The sequence below is a fragment of the Petaurus breviceps genome, unplaced genomic scaffold (genome assembly GCF_028583685.1).
Source record: "Petaurus breviceps papuanus isolate PSGF00001 unplaced genomic scaffold, PetGlider_PUasm1.0 90769, whole genome shotgun sequence".
NCBI classification, from domain to species: domain Eukaryota; kingdom Metazoa; phylum Chordata; class Mammalia; order Diprotodontia; family Petauridae; genus Petaurus; species Petaurus breviceps.
In genome coordinates, this window is record NW_027187341.1 from 12,542,574 (window position 1) to 12,567,679 (window position 25,106).

The following is a 25,106-nucleotide window of genomic DNA, read 5'->3' on the forward strand; positions in this document are numbered from 1 at the left end:
TTTTTTTCCTTTTTTCTTGTAGTAGAGAGGATGAATAATCGTCCTAGTAGGTAGGTAGTACTTTGAAGGAGCTGCCCTACAGTAACTAAGAAAGACTGCAATATACAATATCCCTCTTTTACCAGTCTGACTAAGTTACCTGACCTGAAGTTACACTTGTTAAAATAGAGTGGTAGCCTAGAAGCACTCCGGTTCGATGCTCAGCTTCCAAAAAACCATGACTCAGAAAATTTTAACTTCCTCTAGTAGAATGAGCTCAGTGTGGAATTGAAGTTTTTATTATTTTAAACTTAGTCATGTTTTACATAACCATGAAAATTTCCTAAGTTGAAAAACCGTATTTCAGTTGAACCTCAGGTATATTCTCTCTGAAACTCACAATGTGTTGTGAAAGGAAAATCCCCATCCCTTTTTTAAGATTTGGCATCTTTTATTATGATTTCTTATCCTTAATTAAGAGTGTGACAAAATTCTTTAGGTTGAGAATTTCCTGTCATCTGAAGCCTTTGCACAGGTTCTTGAAGTGCCAGGTTTATGTAGTTGTATCACGATATAAGCCACTAGGCCTTTTCTTGGAGATAGGCCTCTAGACACCAGCAAGGAAAAGTGTTTAGCTTGAGGAAACTTAGTTGATGTTGAGTAATGCATCACAGTGGGGCTCTTAGCAATAAAAAATAGTGTTTTAAGAACATCTTGAAGCTGTCAGATTTTTGGTTAACTCTGTTTTCTTTTTTTTTTTTCCTAGCTTTCAAAAAGAGTACGGGAAAAAGAATGGAAAGTGGGAGACCTCTTACAGGCAGTTCTTAAATATTATGAAATGATAGAAAAAGCTTCTGACATGGAGAGATGCAAACCTCTGTTTTGTTGGATCTTGGAAAATGCATAAAACAAATCCAGCCACTGTACATTTTATTGTTCCTTTTGAGTGAAAAGATATGTATGCAGGATAAAATATAACTAACAAACATTAACATTGTTAGCGTAGTTGAAGGTGAATAAATAACCTTTTTTGAGTTATTTGTGATATATACACAGTATGATAATCCAGTTCATATCTTTGTAATCTGTATTGGAATATTATCTTCATTTATTCTTCTATCCATGTGTTTGTCATATTCAGACTAAGAAATTGGTATATGAAGGAAAGTTTGATGATGAAGCTCTCAGGTGACTTTGTCTCGCAGGAATTTCATTGTGTCCAATAGTGCTGCTAAAAATTGCATTTGTGATTTATTGAATACTCTTTTATTACTGAGGTGGCTGTTAATAGAATTTAGCCAGCTAATAAGATTTATAACACTTTTACTTGCTACAATTTTGCAACATATGTACCCCTTTGGGAAAAAATAGTATTAATGACTAAATTAACATCAGTTATCAATAAGATTGAGGCTAGTTTTTTCTTCTGGAAAAAAATTGTCATTTGGCCAATCTTTTTAAATCATAGTTTTATTTTTCATAGTTAAGATACTATCAAACTTCCTACTGTAACTGCTTGAAACAGAACAACATAATTTATTAAAGAGCAGATACATTAAAATTTTAAAGTTGCAACAAACACCAGAAGTGATAGCTTTCATAATCTTTGATCATGTAAACAAGTTATTTGCCAATATTGCCAATTTATGTTGGAGTGAAAGTGTGTGTTTGTGTGTGTGAGTGAGCGTGTGTGTGTAAGTAAACATCCTCTTGGCTTTGCAAATTATTTTTGCCTTATTTCTAAGATTTCATTTTATTTTGCTTGTGTCTTAGGAAGAACTCCCTGTTGAACATTATAAAGGTGCTTTAAAATCTGACATCATAATAAGAAGAGTTTTGATTTCTCTTTGTTATTATTTACATATTAAATTTCCAATTTTACCCTATAATGTAAGTCCTGAAAATAGAGATTATTTAAATTAAAAGACATGCTAGAGCAGACATGCTCTTCATAGAGAGAAACAGTCATACAGTTGATTGACAGATTTTACAATAATACTACAGTCTAGTATCAGCTTTCTTCAGAAAAGGTAAGACCTTCCCAAATTCCAGAAAGTGTGGTATTGGCCTTTTGAAGAAAATTTTTAACCTTATACAATGTAGTATTTCACCAATCCTTTGGATAAAATGTTTCATACTACTTGTCTTTGTAAACTGCAAGTTGATACAAGCTAGAGATTAGGAGATCTGCATCATATTACAACATAAATTTTTAATTCAGCTTCCAGTTTTACCAATAACTGGAAGGCCTTTAACACATCCCTCATTGTGGGCACTTCTGTTTTTGTTGTCATTTTTTCCTGAGCATCAGATATGCACAGAATAGAAGGAATGGCCTTTTCTCAGAACATTTACATTGATTAATAGTATTATTGTTTCAGTGAAATTTTCTTTCTCTCTTTTTAAGCAAAGTGCTAAAAAGTATTTGAATATCTTCTGAGATTTTGTGGCAAACTTTGAGATTGTTTTATATAGGAAAACTGCTGGAATAGACCAAACCTTGACCATTTTTGTTATTTCATCTTGAAGTTGTTGGGTTTTTTTTTTTTTAATTTGGACTGAGAAATGCAGGAAATGCTAGGCAGAATTTTTTCTACTTTTTCAGACAATGAGATGAACCACCAGTGGGCTGCTATAAACAGGATTATTTTCTCTTATTAATCATAAAGTGGATTAGTTGCATATTAGATTTTCATATCTATTTTTAAAAAATCTGTCATTGCATTTAATATGCATAGTCAATCAGCAGCAAACCAGAATTCTGGATTTGTTTTATTTTGAAGTGGCTATATAGCTAATTGCTTTGCATATTGTTTTCTAAGCATAGAGATTTTTGTAGATCTCTCAGTAATTCTTGTTTTCCAATTAGATTCTGCTTATATTCTTGCTGTCCTCACAGTTCTTTGGAATAATACTGAGTTCACAGATCCATTATGGAAGTACAGAGTTATTAATAAATGTGATTACTAAGAGTAAAAAAAAATAATGGAAATTTCATATTCATATCAGGACAGTGACATATAGAAGTCATTTTTAAGTAGATGTCATTATAGGCATTACTTAGGTTTATTTGTAGAGAGAAAATAATAGGGCTCAAACAGTATATATTCAATCTCATAGTTCAAAATAATTTTTTAAAGGTGTGTGTGTGAGAGAGAGAGAGAGAGATTTTTCCAGTTCATTCTGACTGCTTAGGTTATGCTTTAAGTCTGTTTGGGACAGTTGTCATTGACATTTTTTAATGACAAAAACTGCTTGATGTCCTAATTTCATGAAATGTTCAATTTGTGGAGATTTTAATCCTGATGAAATGTAATGACATGTTCTGACCTGTTTAAAGTTGTGTTTTGTGTGGAATATTTGGTAAATCAGTTCCATCTCAAGTCATTGTAAGAAATGTAGAAATAAAAATCTAAAAAGACTGAAGATAAAATGACATATGCCTTAGTACATCTTTATTTTCAGAATGATTAAAGTATGTGCTAAGATTTGGTTCTTTTAGATGGTCACTTTCACGAAAAGAGATTTGTCATATTTTTGGTATGTTTATAAGATTCTTTGTCTTACACAACTGATTCCTTCACAGACCACAGAGAGAATCTCAAGGTTTGATAAGGAGTGGAGAAAAGTTTGAAATCCCTTTGTCAGAAAAAGTTTTATGGATATATGTGGTAGTATCTTTTTTTTTAAATGCTTGCAAATTTTAAATATATTATCTGTAAAGCTTAGTTAGCCTAAATAATAAGTTTTATTTTGCTGCTGAGAAGAGTTTAAATTTCTTACTAAATGTGCCATTCAGTAACATAACAATGAGTAGTTTACTCATGTGGCCTTGAAGGAATTGGAATTAAACTTTGGAAGAAAGTACTATCTCCTCAATGTGTATTTTGGGTGCTGGTTCAGCAAAAATTATTCTTCAAGATCTGATGTTGTCAGTAATTCGGCCTATGAATACATCATACTTTAAAATTTGCAGTTTTCTAAGGTAACTTTCCATGTCTTTTTGTGGAGGAGAAGGGAAGGGAATGGAAGAAAAAGGTATAGTGGAAATAAAGAGCTATTCATCCTTTGGGTGTGGAAGAGCACCCGAAATTACAAATCCTGTCACCAGCACAAGAAGTTACAAATTAGTGGATATTGGTAATTTATTCGTACTAAAAGGCAAAAATTTTTTTCTGGTTTCTTTCTTTGCTGCTTTTTTCTTTTGGGTGAAAAAAGTAAGAATATAAAAATGTCAGCAAGAAACTTTTTCAAGCATTTACTGTATTCTTGTTTTGAAGAGACAGATGCAGTATTAGCTACTCTCATGTTTTATAACATTTGTGTACATTCCTTTTGTATAGGTGAAGTTATAGTTCTACAAGTTCATTGTTAGGTTTGAATAGTATTTAATATTAATTGGATTTGCTATTTTTGTTATTTGTGCAGTGGTACAGTAATTCACAACCTTAGTTTAATCAGTCATATGTACACTGAAAACAGTAACTCTTTATGTAACTCAGTCTTGTATTTTGTAACAGTGGCATTTTTTGCTATTCAGTAATTTCATGGTATGTTCAGTTTCCAAATGATGATCTCCAGTTGCACTTAGTTGTCTTTGTTTTTGCAGTGGCTTAAAATAAAAGTTTCAAAAAATACTTTTGTAATAAATTTACACTTTTTATTTTACCTTACAGAACAAAATTTTGAAAAGCCTTTAATCTCCCAGCTTCCCCATTAATTTCAGGATTCTGTTGAACTTGGTTTTGGTTATTCACTGATTGATAAACTTTTCTGTTAACTAGAAACTAGTGGTATTTAGATGTATTTGCTATCTTTAAAAAAATGTGAAAGGGGCAAGTAATTTGTGATCATCTAAGTCAGAGGTGTCAAACTTGTGTTGTGGCCTGCTGCATACTACCTGTAAAACTCCCAAGTGCAGCCCAAACCAGATAAAAATGTAATTGGGAAATATTTAACAAATTAGATAAAAATATAATGAAATACAGATAATGTTATTTTGTGATTTTTTTAAAGCAGTTGGGGTTAAGTAACTTGCTCAAGGTTACACGGCCAGTTATTTCTGGGTGTGATGCTAATTTTGTGATTTTCTAAGAAAACATATGGCCTACAGACATCCATTTCTATTAGAGTTTGGTACCACTGATCTAAGTATCATCACATTTCTGAAGATTTAGGAGAATTAGGAAACATTTAGGCTGGAGGGAAAAACACAAAAACCTCCAGGGTCTTATTTATTGCTTATAGGGACTATTGTCATATATTCTTTATTACCTTGCAACAAATGTGAGTTGAGATGCTAAGGTCCTACATGTCTTTGAACTTCTGTGGGAGTGAAATAATTATTGCTGCTTTGAGAAGCAATTAGAATCATGATATGAAGAAGCTCACTTTTCAATTCAGTTATGCCATAAGTTACATCCAATCTACTTTGAATATGATTCTCTCAAACATTTGTTGAACTGAAGGCAGCTAAATCATCTGCCTTTTCCCCCAGTGACTGCGTGACTCTATACCTTTGTTAGCAGCTGTACTTATTTTTGTTCATGTGAGTCTTTTCCCCCTCATCTTTGAGGATATATGCCTCATAGTAGCAACCATAGATTAGACAGTATGTATAATTTGAGTATCATTTGGATATGTTTCTAAGTTGTTTTCCAGAATTACCCAATTCAAAGCCCCACCAACAACACATACAGTGCTTGTTCTCCCATAATCCTTCTACTAACATTTGCCATTTTCCTCTCAGTTTTTTTAATTTCAATTTTTCTTATTGGTAATTTGGAGCATTCTTTCATATGGTTATCAATAACTTGTCATTCTTTTGAAAACCACTTTTGAGGAATGGCCTTTGTTCTTATTTATCAAACCACTTGTATGTCTTCATATTTGTTGTAAAGATTATATTCCAACTAACTGCAATCTGCTAGCAAGTTAGACAGTTTGGAGAGTAGTTTTAACTTCTTCAAAACTTCCATAAATTGCTATGACTGTCACATTCCTCCTACCAAAGCCTGAAAGAGTTAAATCCTTTATCACAGTGCCTTACCGAACACCTGAGAAAGCAACTTTGCAAAAAGAAAATCTGACAGAATACTTGTGTGTAACAATATTGTGATTCTCTTAAGAGGTAAAGAAAGAAACTTAACTATATTTCTAGGAAATGTTTTAAAACAAAAAAATGGTGGATGTTTAGGATAAAGAGTCAGGGAGTATGTGGTTCAATTTTTCTATTGAAGTTTATTTTGTCTCTTTTTTTTTTTGCTTTTTTTTTTTTTTAAGCAATCGGGGTTAAGTAACTTGCTCAAGGTTACAAGGCCAGTTATTTCTGGGTGTGGTGCTGAGTGTCTGAGCCCGGGATTCCATCTCCAGGTCGTCCCAACACTGGAGCCAGCGCTCTTTACTCGCTGAGCCACCTGGCCGCCCCTATTTTGTCTCTTAATCAACATACACTATTTATTGATCAGTAGGTAGCTCATTTCCATGTATCAGAAATACCTCTTGGCTTTATTGTATTTCCCTGCAGGAAACACCTACCTGGATGTAGAAACACCAAAGTGGCGTGGGTGGGAAAAGAGATGTAAAATAGCTGTAGGCAGGGAAAGCTAAGGGAAAAGCTGCAAAACATTCCTGTACATTGAAACAAAACCAGAGAAAAGATGGGGATTCAAAGGTACCTGGGGGCCCTCTCTGGAGCTGGAGCTCTTATCTGGACTACTTAAGTACAGTTTTGAGTTCCAATATTAGATATTCCCCTGATCCTCCTCCCTGTTTTTACATTTAGATTTGGTTCTGCCTTCTGGCCATTTTCTTGATCTTCTCAGCCATAAATTTGATTAGATTGTGTTTGGGCAGAGACTTCTAGCTTATTGATATCCTTGTAATGACCTCAGGTCTGTGTGTGTGGATTTCTTAAGATGTTTCTTCCCAGTAATTATCTCTAAATACTGAGCTATAAAGATGTAGACCTAGTCCTGGAGGAGCTGTTCTCCATTCTCCCTAATCATGCTTATTAGATACTTAACCCTTACCTCCCACCTCTAAAATGTGGTAGCTTAGCCTTTCATCTATAGATACAGACTTTTACCTACAGAGATGTTGTTCACCTTTTGGTCATTGCTATGTTACTGCTTTTTGGTTCTCTTTAGATTTCTGGCTTATGTATAACATGCCTACAAGGTAATAACCCTTTATGCTATAGTTCATGAACTTGCCTTTCTAGAACATTTGGTATAGTTACACGACAAATTAGATGTTTAGTGATTTTTTTTTTGATGGTTCAATTCATCCTGTTTTATGATCAGTGTTAGATCTGCTATATCCTATTTGGAATCTGAGTAAATTCCTAGTTTTGTTTGAAAAATTAACTAAGAGCCATATTTCTTAAACCTAGTAAATACTTGCTACAAATCAGCAGTGTATTAAAGTAGTGAGTAGTTAACTTTTGAACTATGGGAAAAGGCTCACATTAAAGTGCAAAATTTAGCCACTAGGAGGCAGTGTGGTGCAATGGGAAAGAGTGCTGACCTGGGCATCAAAAATTGACAAGTTTGAATCCTGGCTCTGTGGCCTTAATTATATCATATCTCCACAGTTCAGTTTCCTCATCTGTAAAATGAGTAGGCTGGATTAGATGACCTCTAAGGATCCTTCCACAGGATCTATAATCCTATAATTACTCTGAATGTATTAATTATGCACCAGTAGGTAAATTTTCCTACTGCATTGTTTAGTATTGATTGATCTTGTATGTTTGAATAAAGGCAGGTTTTCCCACAAATCCAGGGATTTCTATAAAAAAAGGAGACTGGAGAATTGATTGCATTGTGATTAATTTGGAAATTTCAAATTATGTTAGTAAAGGCATGGTATAGGTAAACAGTGCTCCTTACTCAGACTTTAGATGAAAGTAGAATCTAATTTATACTTTTTTATGCCTGCCTTTGGGGACTTGAAATGACATAAAATGCTTAGAAATGTGCAACTGAAGTTAAAATATACTTCTCAACTATTTTATATATATATGTGTGTGTGTGTGTGTGTGTGTGTGTGTGTATATATGTATATATATATATATAGGTCAACATTCTGTCCCTTTTTTGTGGCAGTAAATAAATGTGGTATACTTTTGATTCTTGTTATAAGGGATGTTTTTGTTACCAAAGTTATTTAGAGTGACTGATGAAATGGATAGAGTACTGCATAGCCACACATAATCAATGCCTCAAGTTCACACGTGATGTCCCTCTCCATGAACTCTAGCCTTGGCATATCTTCAGGAATACCATTAAGTTAAAAAATACATTATTTGTATTAAAGTTCACTTCAGAGATGTAGCATAACACTGTGTATTCCCAGGAGCCAGGATGTCTTCAAAGGCCCTGTGAATGTTCATGTGGTAGAAAGATGAGTTGAATCCTACCCTTCAATGACAGCTAATCATATGATTTGATCTATCTCTTTATCTATTATTGCTTAAACCCCTACCTCCCACCTCTCCCCACTCCCACTGATAGCTTCTTCATTGCTGTCAGGGGGCTTATAACAACACTGATGCAGGCGCTGACAGCAGTTTCGTACAAACAAAATTTCCCTCCACTTTTCCCCAGCAGACACACTTTGTGCTTTCTTTCTGGTCTCCTGGCATCAAATCTCTCCCTACTTTAATCCATCTTCAATGCAGTTCCCAAACTGATGGTCCAAAAGATAGATCTAATCATGTCACACTCCTGGATTTAACACCAATGCCTTCCTGTTGATTCTAGGATCAACTATTTTCATGTCATACTTTTAAAATGCCTTTTTAAAAATGTGCTTTACTGGGGTGGCTAGGTGGTGCAGTGAATAGAGCACTGGCCCTGGACAGGAGGACCTGAGTTCAAATCCAGCTTCAGACACTTAACACTTACTAACCGTGTGACTTTGGGCAAGTCACTTAACCCCTATTGCCCTGCATTCCCCCCTCCAAAAAAGCAAAAAAAGTGCTTTACCATGTATTTACTAATTACATGAATAGTAGTAGCACATCTCTGTATAATTCCTAAATTAACACATGTTAAAGAATCTGTACTTATTTTAAAAAATAGTATCAGGAGTACGCAATCAAAAAATTTATAGAGATTGGGTTCAAGTCCAACTCCAACATTGTGTAATGATCTGTAAACTACTCAGTTTTTTAGTGCCAGCTAACTTTCTCAGGCTATAGGGATTGTAGAACATGTATTGATATGCATTGGTAGAGGAAATTGCCTCATTGGGAGTTCCTTAGGCCAGGGAAGTCACGGTTTGGGTCACAGAAAAATTCAATAAAAATGTATTATGTAAGCAATGATGACTATAATGAATACCAAAGTAACATGACAAGAAAGGAGACAAACATTTATTAAGTGCTTATTGTGTGCCTAATATTGTACTAAACACTTTACAAATATCTCATTTGTAGTCCATATCAACAGTGATAAAATTTACGTAGTGTTTGAGGTAAAACCTTTAGGTCTTTCCTAGTCTCCTATTAAGAACTTTTCACCTCAGACCTCACATAGAACTTTGTTTATATATTCCTAATGCAAAGATTCCCACCCTTCCCCCCTTTTTTTGAAATATGATGGTGGTAGTGGTGTTGTCATCTTAATAGTGTCCGATTCTCCATGACTCCATTTGGGGTTTTCTTGGCAAAGATACTGGACTGGTTTGCCATTTCCTTCTCCAGTTCATTTTACAGATGAGGAAACTGAGGCAAACAGGGTTAAGTCACTTGTCCATGGTCATACAGCTAGTAGGTATTTGAGGCTGGGATTTGAACTCAGGTCTTTCTGACTCCAGGCTCCATAACATCCCCCATGTGATAGTGACCTTGTTAGAGAAGCTCAAAAGAAAATGTTTTGTTTTGTTTTGCTTTTTGTGGTGGTGTGAGGGGACCAGAGATAAGTCCTAGATGCATATTGCAATCCATCCATGGTAGATTATTCTGTTCAATTCCCCCTGGGGGAGAGGAGCTCGTACTCAGGGTAGCCATTCCTTTAGAGCACAGGGAGCACCACCTGCAAGATTCCTGAAGAAACCATGAGATAATATCAGGGAGAAAGGAAGAGTAGGTATGGGACCTGGGAATTTTGCCTATGAAGCTGGGCAGAGTATCTGGGTCATATTCAGCTCATAACCAACCTGAGATGATGACACTCAGGAAGACTAGACTAGAGATGGGAGGGGGCAGTGAAGAATTGAGCCTCTTCTTGATACAGTATAGTTGTGTGAGAAATAAGTTCATGATTGGCTACAGGAAGCAGTGGTGGGACTAAACTTCCCAGTCTGACTGACTCACCACTTGGGGGTCAGGGATCATGCCAAAACCCCTTTTCTCCTGACATTTCTGTGGAGATCAGTGCTCTAATGAACTTGTTACTATTATGTCCTATCCATCATTAGACTGAAGCTCTACGAGGTTGGAAATCAGGTTTTATCTCACTAGGACTCTCTGCACGCTGCAAATAAGTGTCAATAAGTGTTAATTGGGTGAATGGCCGAACAAAAATTGTCATATGTGAATGTCCTATATAATGGAATAATATTGTGAAGTAAGAAATGAGGAAATAGATGATTTCAAAGAGACTTGGGAAGATTTGTAAGAACTAATGTTGAATGGAGTAGAACCAGAAGAAGAATTCATAGCTTCAATAATTATGAAAATGAACCATTTTAAAAACTTACATAAACTGATGAAAGAAGTAAGCAAAAACCAGGAAAATAAGTTGTATAGCAACACTGAAACAACCACCACAGCAAATAACCTTCAAAGTCCTAAGAACTCTAATCAATGCACTGACCATCCATGATTCCAGAAAGCCCATGATAAAACCTCTTTTCCACCTCCTGACAGAGATGATGGATTTAGGCTGCAGAATGAGGCATATATCTTTTGAACACAACCAACAAAGGGATTTATTTTGCTTAATCATGCATATTTATTACAAGGAGTTTGCTTTTTTTTTTCTATTGGGAATGGAGGTGGGAAGGAAAGAAAATGGAGTTCTAGTAATTAAAAAAATAAAATTTGGTTAAAAATGATTATGAGAAATTACTTCTCTGCCTTTTTATCCCTATCTCCCTCTCCTCTCCCCCCCCCCCTTTCCCCAGGCAGAAGGGACAGAAGGGAAAAAGAAGCCATTCTATCACCTTTCTCCCTCCACCTCTGCTTTTCTCAAATCAAGTCCTCAATGTATGACAAATTGAATACCAAGATCTTCACAGTTCAGAGACTGTAAAACTTACCTCATTGAAGCTGTGAACTTCCAAAGGGGACTAAGACCATCAGACTTTGATCTCTGAAGCCTTTCATCTCCCTTTCTTACAACAGCTCTGTTCTGAGGGCCTTAAAGTACCTCAAAAATATTACCTCGCCTCTTGAAAGTAGGTAGAGAGTTAAGTTTTCAGCTCTTACTTCACAGAAGAGAAAAGCAAGGGCAAAAGCTGTTACATAGATCGCCTAGGTCCTTAGTGAACTGGTAGACAATTCAGGAACAAAAAGGAGACTGCAGGTTCCAGTATTAACATAGCCTTCCTCATGTCCTGGGGTATATGGAATGATGGAGAATAACTAAAGAAATCTGGTCATTCTTATATTGCTTTGGAAATTGTGTTCTTCAAACTCTTTAGCTCAGGGTTATTACCCTTGAAGGGTCTTTTTTTTCCCCTCGGTTCATTGTTTTTGTTCACTAGAATCAAAGAAAATTCCCTTCCTTTGTAAGTTAATACAAGTTATGCACACTGATAATAATAATAATAATAGCTGACTTCCATAGAATGTTCTAAAGTTTGCAAAAACACTTAATAAACATTCTCATTTGAGCCTCATGACACTTAGAAGAAGGTACTATAGATATGTTATCCCCATTTTCCAGATGAGAAAAGTAAGGCTCAGGAAAGTTGTGACTTTCACAGCTAGTAGATCACATAACTAGGAAATTGTTGGACAGGATTTAAAAGCTCAGCTCCTCCCGTTTTCAAGTGCAGTAGTACTCTATCCATTATATGCAACATTGCCTCTCAAAAACAACAAAATCCCCTCATGTTTGTATAGCACTTTGAGGTTTAAAAAGTACTTTTCCTCACAATCCTGTCAGTCATTCCTTGTAATAGTTTAATACAGAACAACTTCTATTCCCAGGAAAATGAAAAATGACTATCGTATGATACTAATTGGACCGGATATCTCCCTAGCTATCTTAGACCATTAATGATGTGTCTCTACCATAAACACTAAATCAGGAAATCCACAAAGACCAAACTGACGTCATGGTTCATTTCTGGCTAATAATGCATATTTAACCAGACTCAAAGTAAACACAACCTCACTCCAAGAGCTAAGCTATTTGCACACAGTTCCTCCTTGGAGATGCGCTGGGGAACCAATTTCAAGGGCTAATTTATAAAGTCACAGCCTAATTTGTGCATTGCATCCAGCTCGAAGCCAGCATCTGCTAGACCCTGAATCTGACCGTAATGATAGGATTCACTGAGTGTTGAAGTTGAGCATGTAGGAGTTGGGCTGTGCATCCAGGGCATCAGATTACTTGATCCCATGGGGGTAAAGTGAATTACTGTAAATAATTCAACTAAAACCTGGGATTCATGGGTGGGTCCTAATGGAATTACCGTGAATGATGGCAAGCCTGGCTTTCAAATCTGGAAGCAGAGCTAGAGATAGGAGACTCTGGCAGATGTTTGATTGTGGCCTGGCTGATGGTACTCAGAAAACCACCATCAACTGAGCAGTCATGGCAATTCCTTCAGCATTTCTGTGGCTTGCTTGAGTGGGTGATATTTGCTAGGTGAGTAACACAGAATCTGCTGCCATGTTTTTAACGCTGGTCGTATAACAACCATGATCATCTTAGTCTTTCCACCATAGATTTTTCCATTCTGGAGGAAAAGAAAAGAGATTTTATAGCTCAGAATTTTCAGGGGTTTTCCATCTTTGGACCTTTACAATCTTTTGGCCTAACTGGGAAAAACATATATACAGGGAAATGCCCACATTGGTTACTCTGAGGATTATGAAGAATTCAGATGTTCTCTTGAGACAGATGTTTTATAAATTTTCACAAGTCAAAAAAGTAGGTTGCATCCAATATAAATTAGGTTAGAGTCAAGTAAGACTCCTAATAGAAACAACTAAAAACTAAGTCAGGATTCATAATTTTGAATCCTGGCTCTAAACATTGTAGCTATGGAAACAATTCACAACCTTGATGTGTCTGTTTCATATATAAATGGGGATAATAATTTTTGTACTACTTATCTCATAGGATTTTTTTAAAGGAAAGCTCTAAATAAAGCAGAGCTGAGTTATAACATTTATGCCTCTTAGACATCCCTGCTATAAACTGGCCATTGGGAAAAGGTCAGGGAAATTTAACAGGGCTGTAATTACTTTAACAGGGGGCTAATTTTTATGCCCATTTCTAAGGCTATTTTAATTGAATTGTTCCATGTGTAATTGGAACTTCTTGTCATAGTTAGTTTCCCAGTCTATCCCCAGTGTATAACAATACCAATAGGATTTATCTGAGGTTTCCTTTTCCCCTCATAAGGCAAGGGTAATAAAAAAAGAATATCATTTAAAAAAATTCACCACAGCTTCAACCATTCCCAAGGTCACAGGTTCATAAATTTTGAACTAGAAGGGATTTTTAAAAATATCTCATTCAAACCCCTCATTTTTACATATCAGGGAACCAAGGTTTAGTGACTTGTCCAATATTATGTAGGAAATAGATAGCAGAGCCAGGTACTCAACTTCAAATTCAATATTGCTTCCAATCAATCAAAATTTATTGAGCATCTACCGCCACATTCCAGGCACTGTGCCAAGTGCATGCTGGGGATACAAAAAGAGGCAAAACATAGTCACCCTCAAAGAAATTACAATCTGGGGGGGACACAACATGTGAATAAACATACATAGACACACACATGTACACACATGTACAATCTCATATCTATAGAGATATATTACCTATAATAGATTGTAATATAGATAGATATGAGCAATAGGAAATAATAAACGGGGAAGGCACTAGAATTGAGAGGTTGGGAAAAGCTTCCATTGTATTACACTGTCTCCTATTGAAGAATAGAGACTATTGAAGCAGTTATAAGGGCATTTTTCTATGGACACTCTAGTGATTTCTTTAATGGGAATAATAAGGATAATAAATGTTTGAGACACCTACAGAAATGTCTCCAGGCAGCATCCACTTCATAGAATCTCAGAATCAGAAGGAATTCAGAAGCTATCCAATCCATACCTGAATATTAGTGCTTTCTATAACATACCTTACTAGTGATCATTCAACCTCCATTTAAAGGCTTTCCCATGAAGGTTTCTATTTCCCAAAGGAGCCCATTCCATTTTTGGACAATAGTACTACTTAGGAAATATTTTTAATAACATCAAACTTCTGCCTTCTATGACCAAACAGAACAAATTTCAGCCCATTTCTATATTAAAGCCCTCTAAACACTTGAAGATATGCTTTGTAAATTTTATTTTCTTCAGGTTGAATATGCCAAGTTCCTTCATCTGATCCACATATGAATCACAGATCATATAATCAAAGAATATTAGCATTGAAGGGGGTCTGAGTGATCATCTAGTCTGACTTACACCCTAAAAGAAAACCCCTCTACAACCTATACAACAAGTGATCATCTGTCTTTTGCTTGAAGACCCCCAGTAAGAGGGAACTCACTGCCTTTTCAGGAGGGTGATGTACAGAAATGTGGGGATGTGCTCTGATTGTGTGGTAGCATACAGCAAGAGTACTAAAAAACAGAAGGAATCAGAGCAGGATGCTAGAGTTCATGTGGAGCTGCATTAGACCTTAAGGAAAAAGAATTTGAATCTAGCTGAAGCCATTCCTATCCCCATGGAAAATAATTTGGGTCAGGGAAAAGGCTTGATGAAAGTGAATTCCTGAACATAGTAGGAGGGTGAGACTGTTTTGAGGTCCAGCCCCAGGAGGACTGACTATCAAAGAGGAAGGTCCTTGGGTTGGCTAGTGCAGCCTCATTGTGGTAGAGTAGATGCTGTGTGAGCTTTAAGTAGGTTATGGTTTTTTTTTTTTAAAAACCTTCTTTTGTAATATGGGTGTTTTAGATGTGGAGACAGCTGACATTGCTTTACCTTTGGTGCATAATTTCTTCTATAGAGAGATTTGAGAGGCTTATGGGGATCAGAGAAAATATCTGCTCCACCTTGTTGATGTGATCCAGAAGTTCCCAAATATAGTCTTAATACCTAAACCAGGCCAGGATAAAACACAAGAGAACTCTCAACCAATATAATTCATGAATATCCATTCAAAATTTTAAAATAAAATGCTGTCAAAGAGAGCACAGAGATTCATCCAAGAAATCATTCATTTTGGCCAAGTTGGGTTTATAGGGATTCAAGAATGACTCAACATTAGGGAAACATTGTAGCAGCAAGCACCCCAGCATCCCCAGGGTGGCTGCCGACACAGGTTCTTAGATCTGCTTTTCTAAAGGAAAGCAACTGAAAATGGGTTAACAAGCTTACTTTAATCAATATATGTTTATATATCGTTTACCTAGTTCAGGGGAAAAAGGTCAGTACCCCGAACTTCAGAGTATACAGACAGAAGTTACAAGACAGAGAAATAGATCAAGCAGACAGGCTTCCAAACTGTCCAACCATTACATCCATACCAAATCACAGTTACCAGAGAGGGAAGCATTAACATCTGGGTTTTCAAAGCCGGGGGTCTCTCAACGGCTGCCCAGAGTCTCATCTGGTCAAATCACACAACACTTCTCAAAGACAGCCCCAAAACAAAGCCTCCCATCAGGGCTTATATAGCCTTCTCCTGGCTTAGAGAATGTAACAACCCTCTTGACCCACTGCTCAATCACAAAGCACCAAGGTGTGGTCGTTCCTGAAAAATAAGCCTCCCACCACAGGCTCCAAGTGCACTTAACCTAGGGGCAGGGAAGATCTTAAAAATTGGCATTCCTATAACAAACATTAATATAAATAATCTAAAATCAAAACACATCCAAAACCACATCACTATATAATAGATGCAGAAAAATCCTTTGACAGAGTTAAACATTCTGTCTAAAAAAATGAGATCCTACAAAGCACAGATATAAAGAGGTCTTTTAGTGTCATAATAAGTATCTGTCTAAAACCAAAAGCAAGCATTATAGGCAATATAAATGCACTAGAAGCTTTCCCAGTAAATAGAAGAGTAAATTAAGGATGCCAACTCTCCTCATGATTATTTGATTCTAGAAAACTTAGCAATAGTAGCAAAAGAAGAAAAATAAAAGTATAAAAATAAGTAAAGAGATAATGGTTTACCTAGAAAATACTAGGAAATCAATATAGATTTTAATTACAATAATAGCAAAAGTAAAATTGTTGGCTATAAATGCATGAAATGACAGCATTTCTTTGTAATAATTATAAAATTAAAAAGACAATATTAGAAAAGGAAATCATATTTAAAATAGCTACAAAATGCACAAAGTACTTGGAGATAATTCTACCAAAATATACAAAATATTTGTATAGATTCAATTACAAAGTACTTCTTAAAGAAATAGGAACAACCTAAATACCTGGTGGAATCTTTAGTGCTTCATGACTGGTCTGTGATAATATAACAAAAAGAAAATATGACTGAAATGAATTTGCCATTTTAATGCTGTAACAATCAAGCTGTCAAATGGGGTACTTTATAGAACCTGATAAAATAATGACAAAGTTCATTTGGAGTAAAAGAAGATTTAGAATATCAAGGAAAGTAATGGGAAAAAAAGGCAGAGATAAAGGAGAAATAACACTTTCAGACCTGAGACTACATTATAAAATCACCAGTTATCAAAACTATTTGTTATTGGTTAAAAAAAAAATAGGGGAGATCATTGGAACAGTCTGGACAAGTGAGAGTCAGAAACAATTACAACTTAGTAATCCAGTGATCAACAACCTAGAAAATAAAAATTACATACACAATCTCTCCCTATTTGATAAAAAAAATAACTGCTGGGAAAACTGGAAAATAATTGTAAAAATATTAGGCTTAAAACATTATCTTACACCATATCCTATAACATATTCAAAATAGATATGTAGGGCAGCTAGGTGGCACAGTAAATAGAGCACCGGCCCTGGAGTCAGGAGGACCTGAGTTCAAATCCAGCCTCAGAAAATTAACACAAAAACTAGCTATGTGACCTTGGGCAAGTCACTTAACCCCAATTGCTCTCCAAAAAAAAAGGCAAAAAAAAATACATATGTAGACTATATTTTAAATATATCACTTTAAAAAAAAAAGCTAGAAGAGAAATAGATCATACCTTTCATAGTTATGGTACCAGCCTGACTGATTTATTTAAAAGCACAGGGTGGAGTCTTAGGAGCTCTAGTTGTCAACAGCTGACATAAAACTTCCACACACTGGGGTTATCCCTAGTAGCCTGAGAGTTAATTGCAGTACTGTTGGCAACTGTAATCTCTCTCTCTTTTTTTTAAGCAGTTGGGATCAAGTAACTTGCTCAAGGTCACACGGCCAGTTATTTCTGAGTGTGGTGCTAAGTATCTGAGCCTGTGCAACTGTAATCTCTGAGCCCCAACCAGTGTGATACTCATTTAAATAAATCATCCAAGTTTAGTTTTAAGTTAAGAAATATTTACAAAACAAGACTGGGGTGAGTGAGTCCACAGATACAGAATAAATAAGGGAAGGTATGTCAGCCCCATGTTCATGTTACATACTTCACTGGTTCTTATTCTTGATGAAAACATCTTAGTAATTACCAGTTCCCTATCAAATTCCTTTACAAATTATTACTAAGCACTTTTCCATACATTATTCCATTTTTTTCTGGTGGAAATGGAGAAAGCAGCAGAGAAATATGCTTTGGGATTACTTGATTCATTTCTAGATCACCATTTGATGGACAAGCTCTTAACATTCCATGAATATGACACTTAACATGGTTACAGGATGATCAGTTCCTCCTTGTGATTATTCTTAACTAATGGAAATTCATGGATAATCAGAAAATCAATTGACTTTTAAAAAAATAAAGCTTTGTTTTGTTTTATTTTGTGATAAAGAGTTTAGAAGAGGCACAGAATAGGAAACCTTTTAGGAGATTCTTGACAATGATTTAGATGAAAAGGAGCAAACTCTAAACACCTTTTTTCCAGTAGCACATACTTCTAAACAAATTGTAATAATACTGGTAGAGAGCTTGAAGACATATATATTAATATGTGAAATTAATGGTGTTTCTCAGTTATTTTTGCCACATACCCACCCTAAAGTACACTGAATTTTTAACACGTACTAGTTCCAACATTTTAAGATGATTCAAGTTAGCATCTTGTAAGAACTTAATGTATGATCTCTAAACCAAAACATAGCCCTTCTTTCTTAGAAAGAAGAAATTATGGGCTGTTTAAAAGGAGCTCAAAATAAAATACAGAATAGGCAAATTCTTTTGTTAATAGTTTGTTACCAAGTTGATACATTTCCTTTCCTCAAAAAGTGAATAGTATAGTGTATGTGATTTAGTTGTTTTTATCCATTAGCTTATTTGTCTAATTTGTCCCCTTAAAAAGTAGAATTGACAAAATAAAAAAAGGAGGTATAAAAATTCAATGAAAAAAATAATTCTTTAAAAGTTAGAATTGGACAAGTGGAAGTTAATGAATCCACAAGACACCAAGAAATAATAAAATCAAAAGAATGAAAAAATAGAAAAACTATGAAATATCTCATCATAAAAGCAACTGACCTGGAAAGTAGATCAAAGAGAGATAATTTAAGAACTGCTGGACTACCAGAGAGTCATGATAAAAAAAAAGAGCCTAGACATCATATCATATTTCAAGAAATTATCAAAGAAAACTGCCCTTATATCCTAGAATCAGAGGATAAAACAGAAACTGAATCCACTGATCATCTCCTGAAAGAGATCCCAAAATGAAAACTCCCAGGAATGTTATAGCCAATTCCAGAGCTCCCAGATCAAGGAGAAAATATTGCAAGTGTTCAGAAAGAAACAATTCAAATATTGTTAAAGTTACAGTCAGGATAACTTAAGATTTAGCAGCATCTACATTAAAGAATTCTGAAAGTAAAGCTTTGGAATATGATATTCTGGAGGACAAAGGAGCTAGGATTATAACAAGAATCATCTCCACAGAAAAACTGAGTATGATCCTTCAGGGGGGAAAATGGATATTTAATAAAAAAGAAAGCTTTTAAGCATTCCTGATGAAAAGACCATAGCTGAATAGAAAATTTGACTTTCAAATGCAAAACTGAAGAGAACCATAAAAAGGTAAACAGGAAGGAGAAATCTTAAGAGATCTGATGAAGTTAAACTATTTACATTCCATACATTATATATGTGTGTGTGTGTGTGTGTGTGTGTATGTATGTATAATGAGAACAGTATACTTATAACTCCTAAAAACTTTATCATTGCTAGGATAGGTATACACAGACAGAGGGGATAGGCATGAGTTGACTATGATGGGATGATTAAAAAAAAAATAAAATGGAGTGAGAAAAAGTGATACACAGGGAGAAGGGGGAAGATGGAGAGATAGGATGGAATGAATTATCTCACATAGAAGAGGTGTGAAAGGAAGAGCTTTTAGAGTGGAAGAGAAGATGGAGGTGTGTGTTTTTGAAACTTACTTTCATTGGAATTGACTCAAAGAGGGAACAACATGCATACTCAATATACTAGTCTATCTTTCCCAAGGGGGAAAGGAAAGGAGGGAGATAAGGGAAAGAGGATGTGATAGAATGAATAAGTTGCTGGAGGAAATAGATAGTAAAAATATGCTAGTGAAGAACCCTAACTTGCCCCCTCTCAGAACCAGATAAATATAATCAAAAAACAAACAAGAAAGAAGTTAAGGTGAGGAACAGAATGTTAGAAAAGTTAGACATGAGAACTTTGGAGACTTTTAGGGGAAAATTGAATGGGAATAGAAAGGAGTATGCCTTTTCTCAGCTGTACATGTCACATACACAAAAATTGACCATGCAGGGCAACAAAACCCAGCAATAAGAGATAGAAAAAGAAGTTCCACTTAAAATAACTGCAGACAGTATAAAGTACTTGATAGTCCACCTGCCAAGACAAACTAAGGAACTATGTGAACACATTTACAAACCAATTTTCATATAAATAAAATTAGATTTAAACAATTGGAGAAATATTAATTGCTCATGTATGGGATGAGCCAATACAATAAAAATGACAATTCTATTTAAATTAATTATTTTTCATGCTATGCCAATAAAATAATAAAAATTATTTTATAGAGTTAGAAAAAAAATAATGACAAAATTAATCTGGAAGAACAAAAAATCAAGAATATCAAGGGAATCAATAAAAAAAAAAAGTGAAGGAAGGTAGTCAAGCAGGAACAGATCTCAAATTGTATTACAAAAGTGGTAATCCTCAAAACAATTTGGTAGTGGCTAAGAAATAGAGTGGTATACCAGTGAAATAGTTTAGGCACACAACAGAGTAGTAAATGACCACAGAAATCTGTTTTTTGATAAGTGCAAAATTTCAGGCTTTTGGGACAAGAACTTACTATTTGACAAAAATTTCTGGGAAAACTGGAAAGCAGTTTGGCAGAACCTAGATATAGACCAATATCTTACACTGTATACCAGTATAAGTTCAAAATGGGTGCCTGACTTAGACATGAAGGGTGATAGTGTAAGAAAATTAGAGGACGATAGAATATCTTACTTGTCAGATCTATGGATAAGGGAAGAATTCATGATCAAACAAGAGATATAAAACATTATGAAATGCAAAATAGGTAATTTTGATTACATGAGATTTAAAAGCTTTTTGTACTAACAAAATCAATGCAGCAATGATTAGGAAGAAAGCAGAAAATGGGAAAAATTTTACAAGTTTTTCTGATAAATACCTCATGTCTCAAATATATAGGGAACTGTTAAATCAATAAGAATACAAGTCATTCTCCAACTTATAAATAGTCAAAAGATATGGATAGTCAGTTTTCAGATGAAGAAATCAAAACTACAGTCATATGAAAAAATGCTGTAAATCACTAATGATTAGAAAAATGCAAATTTAAAAAATCCTGTGGTACCACCTTACACCCATCAAATTGGCTAACATGACAGAGAAGGAAAATAACAAATGTTGAAGGGGATATGGGAAAACTGGAACACTGTTGGTGGAGTTGAGAACAGATCCAACCATTTTGCTGAGCAATTTGGAACTATGCCCAAAGGGCTATAAAATTCATACCATTTGATTCAGCAATAGTGTTACTAGGTCTATATCTCAGAGAGATTTTAAAAAAAGGAAAAGGACATATATGTACAAAACTATTTATAACAGCTTTTTTTTTTGTGATGGCAAAGAGTTGGGAATTAAAGGAATTGCCCATCAGTTGGGGAATGGCTGAACAAGTTGTGGCATATGGTTATGATGAAATACTATTGTGCTATAAGAAATGTTGAGCAGGATACTTTCAGAAAAACCTGGGAAAACTTATATGAACTGATGCAAAGTGAGTTGAGCAGAACCACAGTATACAATAATATTAATATTACATGGTGACTAACTGTGGATAACTTAACTATTTTCAGTATTATAATGATCCAAGATAATTCCAAATGACTTAAGATGAAAAATGCTATCCACTTCCAGATAAATAAGTTTTTAACTTTATTTTTGTTTTGTTTTAGTCTGTGTTTTCTTTGGTAAGATGACAAATATTGAAAAATGTTTTACATGCCTGCACATGTATAATCTATATCAAAATGCTTGCCTTCTCAATGAGGAGAGAAAGGAGAGAGGAAAAGAATTTGGGAATCAAAGTTTTTTCCTTAACATGTTAAAAAATGTCTTCATGTGTAATTGAAAGAAATAAAATATAAAAATTAAAAAATTTTAAAGCCTCACAAAATATAATCACATTTCATAAAGATGATCAATAAATATAATTTTATTTTATTTCATAAAGGTGATCAATAAATAATGATCACAATAAAGGATAATCCTTTACTTTCTGGCTCTATCCTTAATGGAAAAGTAATGAAACCAGAAGAAGAAGAAGAAAAAGAGTAGCCTTCACTTTTAGCAGTCCTTGAACTGAGCATAAGATTCTTATGGACTAAGGGGATGAGTTCATAGGGAAGGGAGCTGAGTGGGAGATGTAATAAGAGGGTCCAGGAGCCCAAATCCATCTGTAATTAGTTATACTTGGCTTGATGGTATTGCCCCTAAATTTCAATATATTTGTTCTATGTTTAGTCAATCAAAATAAACACTTCTTTAGGTAATGAGATGGTATTCCATAGTAAATAGCTGACTTGGCACATTGAAAATGGCTTGGATGAATGGGATAAATATTTGTGGCTGTTAGAAATCTTAACCATATCTTTGGAATTGGTTCCTATGGACTATTATAGAGCATTTATGTCTTTATCATTCCCTACCCAACCTCTGCCTAGAGTAAGTGAATGCCATGACCATTTCGTCTCTAGTCCATTGTTCAGTGGGTGTACTGTTTCTTTCCTGTGAATATGACATTGTATATAGTGACAGGATGGTTAGTTGCTCCTGGGTCATGTCATTATTCTTAACTTATGGACATTCTTGGAGTATCAGGAAAAAGCACTACTGTTTTATTTTATTTGTGTGTGTGTGGTTAACCAAACCAGCCATCCTGTCTGCTGAAAGGAGCATTGCATGGAGGGACTGTGATAGGAAAACATGGTCTTTTCAATACCCAAGAATTCAGCAGTTTGGGATATCCATTTGCATGGAGTTCAGGCATGGCAGTTGGCTTGTCTGGTTCATCCATGGAGATGCTTCAATGCATGAAATCCAGAGTCAGTGTTTTCATGACTATAAACCTTTCTTCCTCATCAGAAGTAAGCTGTAACCTTATCTGTTTTTTGACAGAAATGCGATGGATCCTAGTTCAACCAAACCACAAAGAGGGGCTTACTATAATTTCTGACTAGCTAAAAAAGCTGTGTGAGGTATCTTTGGAAAACAGCCTAAGACTGAAGGACTTTGGGCTGAAGTAGTAGAATATGGAAAAAAATCCATTGAAAAGGATTTTTCAATGCATGCTGCCAACCTCAAATGATTAGTTTCCATCTAGAAAAGAAAAATAAAGGCAAGGACAAGATAAAGGTCATTCCTCAGACTGCCCTACTACATGAATCATTCCAACCAAATAATCAGGAGATTTCCGTCCACAAGACCTCAAAACAGGCTCAAATAGCATTGAAAAAAATGTATTTCCCCATTCTTAATGGCAAGAAGTTCATTTGAGTTAAACAAATGACATCACACAAGAGGGGAAAAGGAAGCTAACATTCTGGTTTTGACGAACTCTGGTGGACCGTTTTGGGGGGGGGGGCATAGATTTTGGGCCCTGTGTTTTCTGTGATAACAAAGAGATTCAGAAATGTGGAGCCAGGGTCATGCTATAGGGGAGGCAATGGACTTGTTTCTCAGGACCTGAGTCTTGCCTTCATATCTGTAGTAAATCATTCCCAGATTTAATCAATACTGTGAATAGGGTGACCAATTAATACAAGCAGTGTTCTTTCTGACAAAACATGCAGAATCTTCTGATTCTATACACAGGAGAAAAGCAAACAGCTAGAAGCTAAGACATCAGGCAACCAATCAACATTGAACTCCAAGGAAAAAGTGAAAGGCCCTCTTTCCATATCAAGAGATCAACGTTTGAAAATTACCATAGGGGCAGCCAGGTGGCTCAGCAAGTAAGAGCACCGGCTCCAGTGTCGGGATGACCTAGATCAAATCCGGGCTCAGATACTCAGCACCACAGCCAGAAATAACTGGCCGTGTAACCTTGAAGAAGTTACTTAACCCCGATTGCTTTAAAAAAAAAAAAAGAAAAAGAAAATTACCATAAAGAGATTAAACCAAACAGAAATAATTGTAGTACAGGATTGTTTCTTGGTATTTGGGATCAGAAAGCTGAGGTTTCTAATTCTGTTGGACATCTTTCTTTTCCAGAACTGGTCAATGACCATCGCTGGAGAAGAGCTGGAGGTGAAATAGGTTCTGTTAATAAATATTAACCAAAAGGTTGTAAGGGATAGGATTCGGAGAGGCGGGGAGGGTCAGATAAAGTAGAGTTATGATTACAACTTAGAAAACTGTTTCTAGTTTCTTTGGTTTAGATTATCAGCCCTAAGAGTCCTCCATGAAGGGCAGGAGTTTTAAGAGTTGCCTCATCTCCTCTGGGTATCAGGTGAGCAGAGTGGGTCAAAAGAAGATGGTGCTATCTCTTTAAAGTTTGTAGGTGTTTAGAAAGGAGGATGGAGAGGAAAGAAAAGTGGGAGTGTCCAGGATATTCTCCTCATTTCCAGGATTTCCCCCACTGGGAAGGACTCAGCAATTAGTCACATCTACCAGAGATGAGGAGACCTTGCTGTGACTAGTAAAGTAAACCACTCATGATACTTGTCTTTTGTAATATAGAAATGTTAACATCAGTGCCTCTTGGTAACCAAACTGCCCAATTGTGCAAACAGCTGGCTATTCCCATTTGACCACAGATATCACCCCCCCCCAACAGGGACTCTTCTTCAAGAAAGTTGGGTAGTGGGGACCTTCATGGTGGCTAGCATGAAGCAGCTCTATTTCACTTTTATTGTAATAGCTGTTTTCTTAAAATTGTGTGGGTGTATGAATTGGAAAGATTGAATCCTATTCATAGGGGCCTTAGAGATGATTTAGTTCGACTCCCTTGCAACAAGTGCCCCCTGCTCTTCTCAAGGTGGTTCACATGGACTTAGGTCAGATTCTTGGGGTCTACTTCAAATGGGTAAACTACTCATGTGAGTTCACAGTTCCTACATAGAGTTAATTTAAGATCATCTAAATTTTATTTTAGCTGCAACTAGCCCAGTGTGATTCCCATTTGTGTAAAATCAGTCACATTGACATCTTTGACTTAAACATGAAACATTTAGTAAACAATAAAGCAAAAGCAAGAATAATTATAACATTTACTCATTAGAAGGCAA

At 35.4% G+C, this 25,106-nt stretch overlaps 1 protein-coding gene across 16 annotated transcripts in view; it reads left to right on the forward strand.

The window, feature by feature from the left end:
• Positions 1-4,616, forward strand: part of AKAP11 (A-kinase anchoring protein 11) — a 114,979-nt gene extending 110,363 nt beyond the window's left edge. For all 16 annotated transcript variants that reach the window (XM_069068678.1, XM_069068679.1, XM_069068670.1 and 13 more), the window contains one exon: positions 746-4,616. In XM_069068678.1, coding sequence (XP_068924779.1) covers positions 746-886 — 141 coding nt within the window. In that variant the 3' untranslated portion in view covers positions 887-4,616. The remainder of the gene's footprint in view (positions 1-745) is intronic.
• The last annotated feature ends 20,490 nt before the right edge of the window (positions 4,617-25,106 follow it).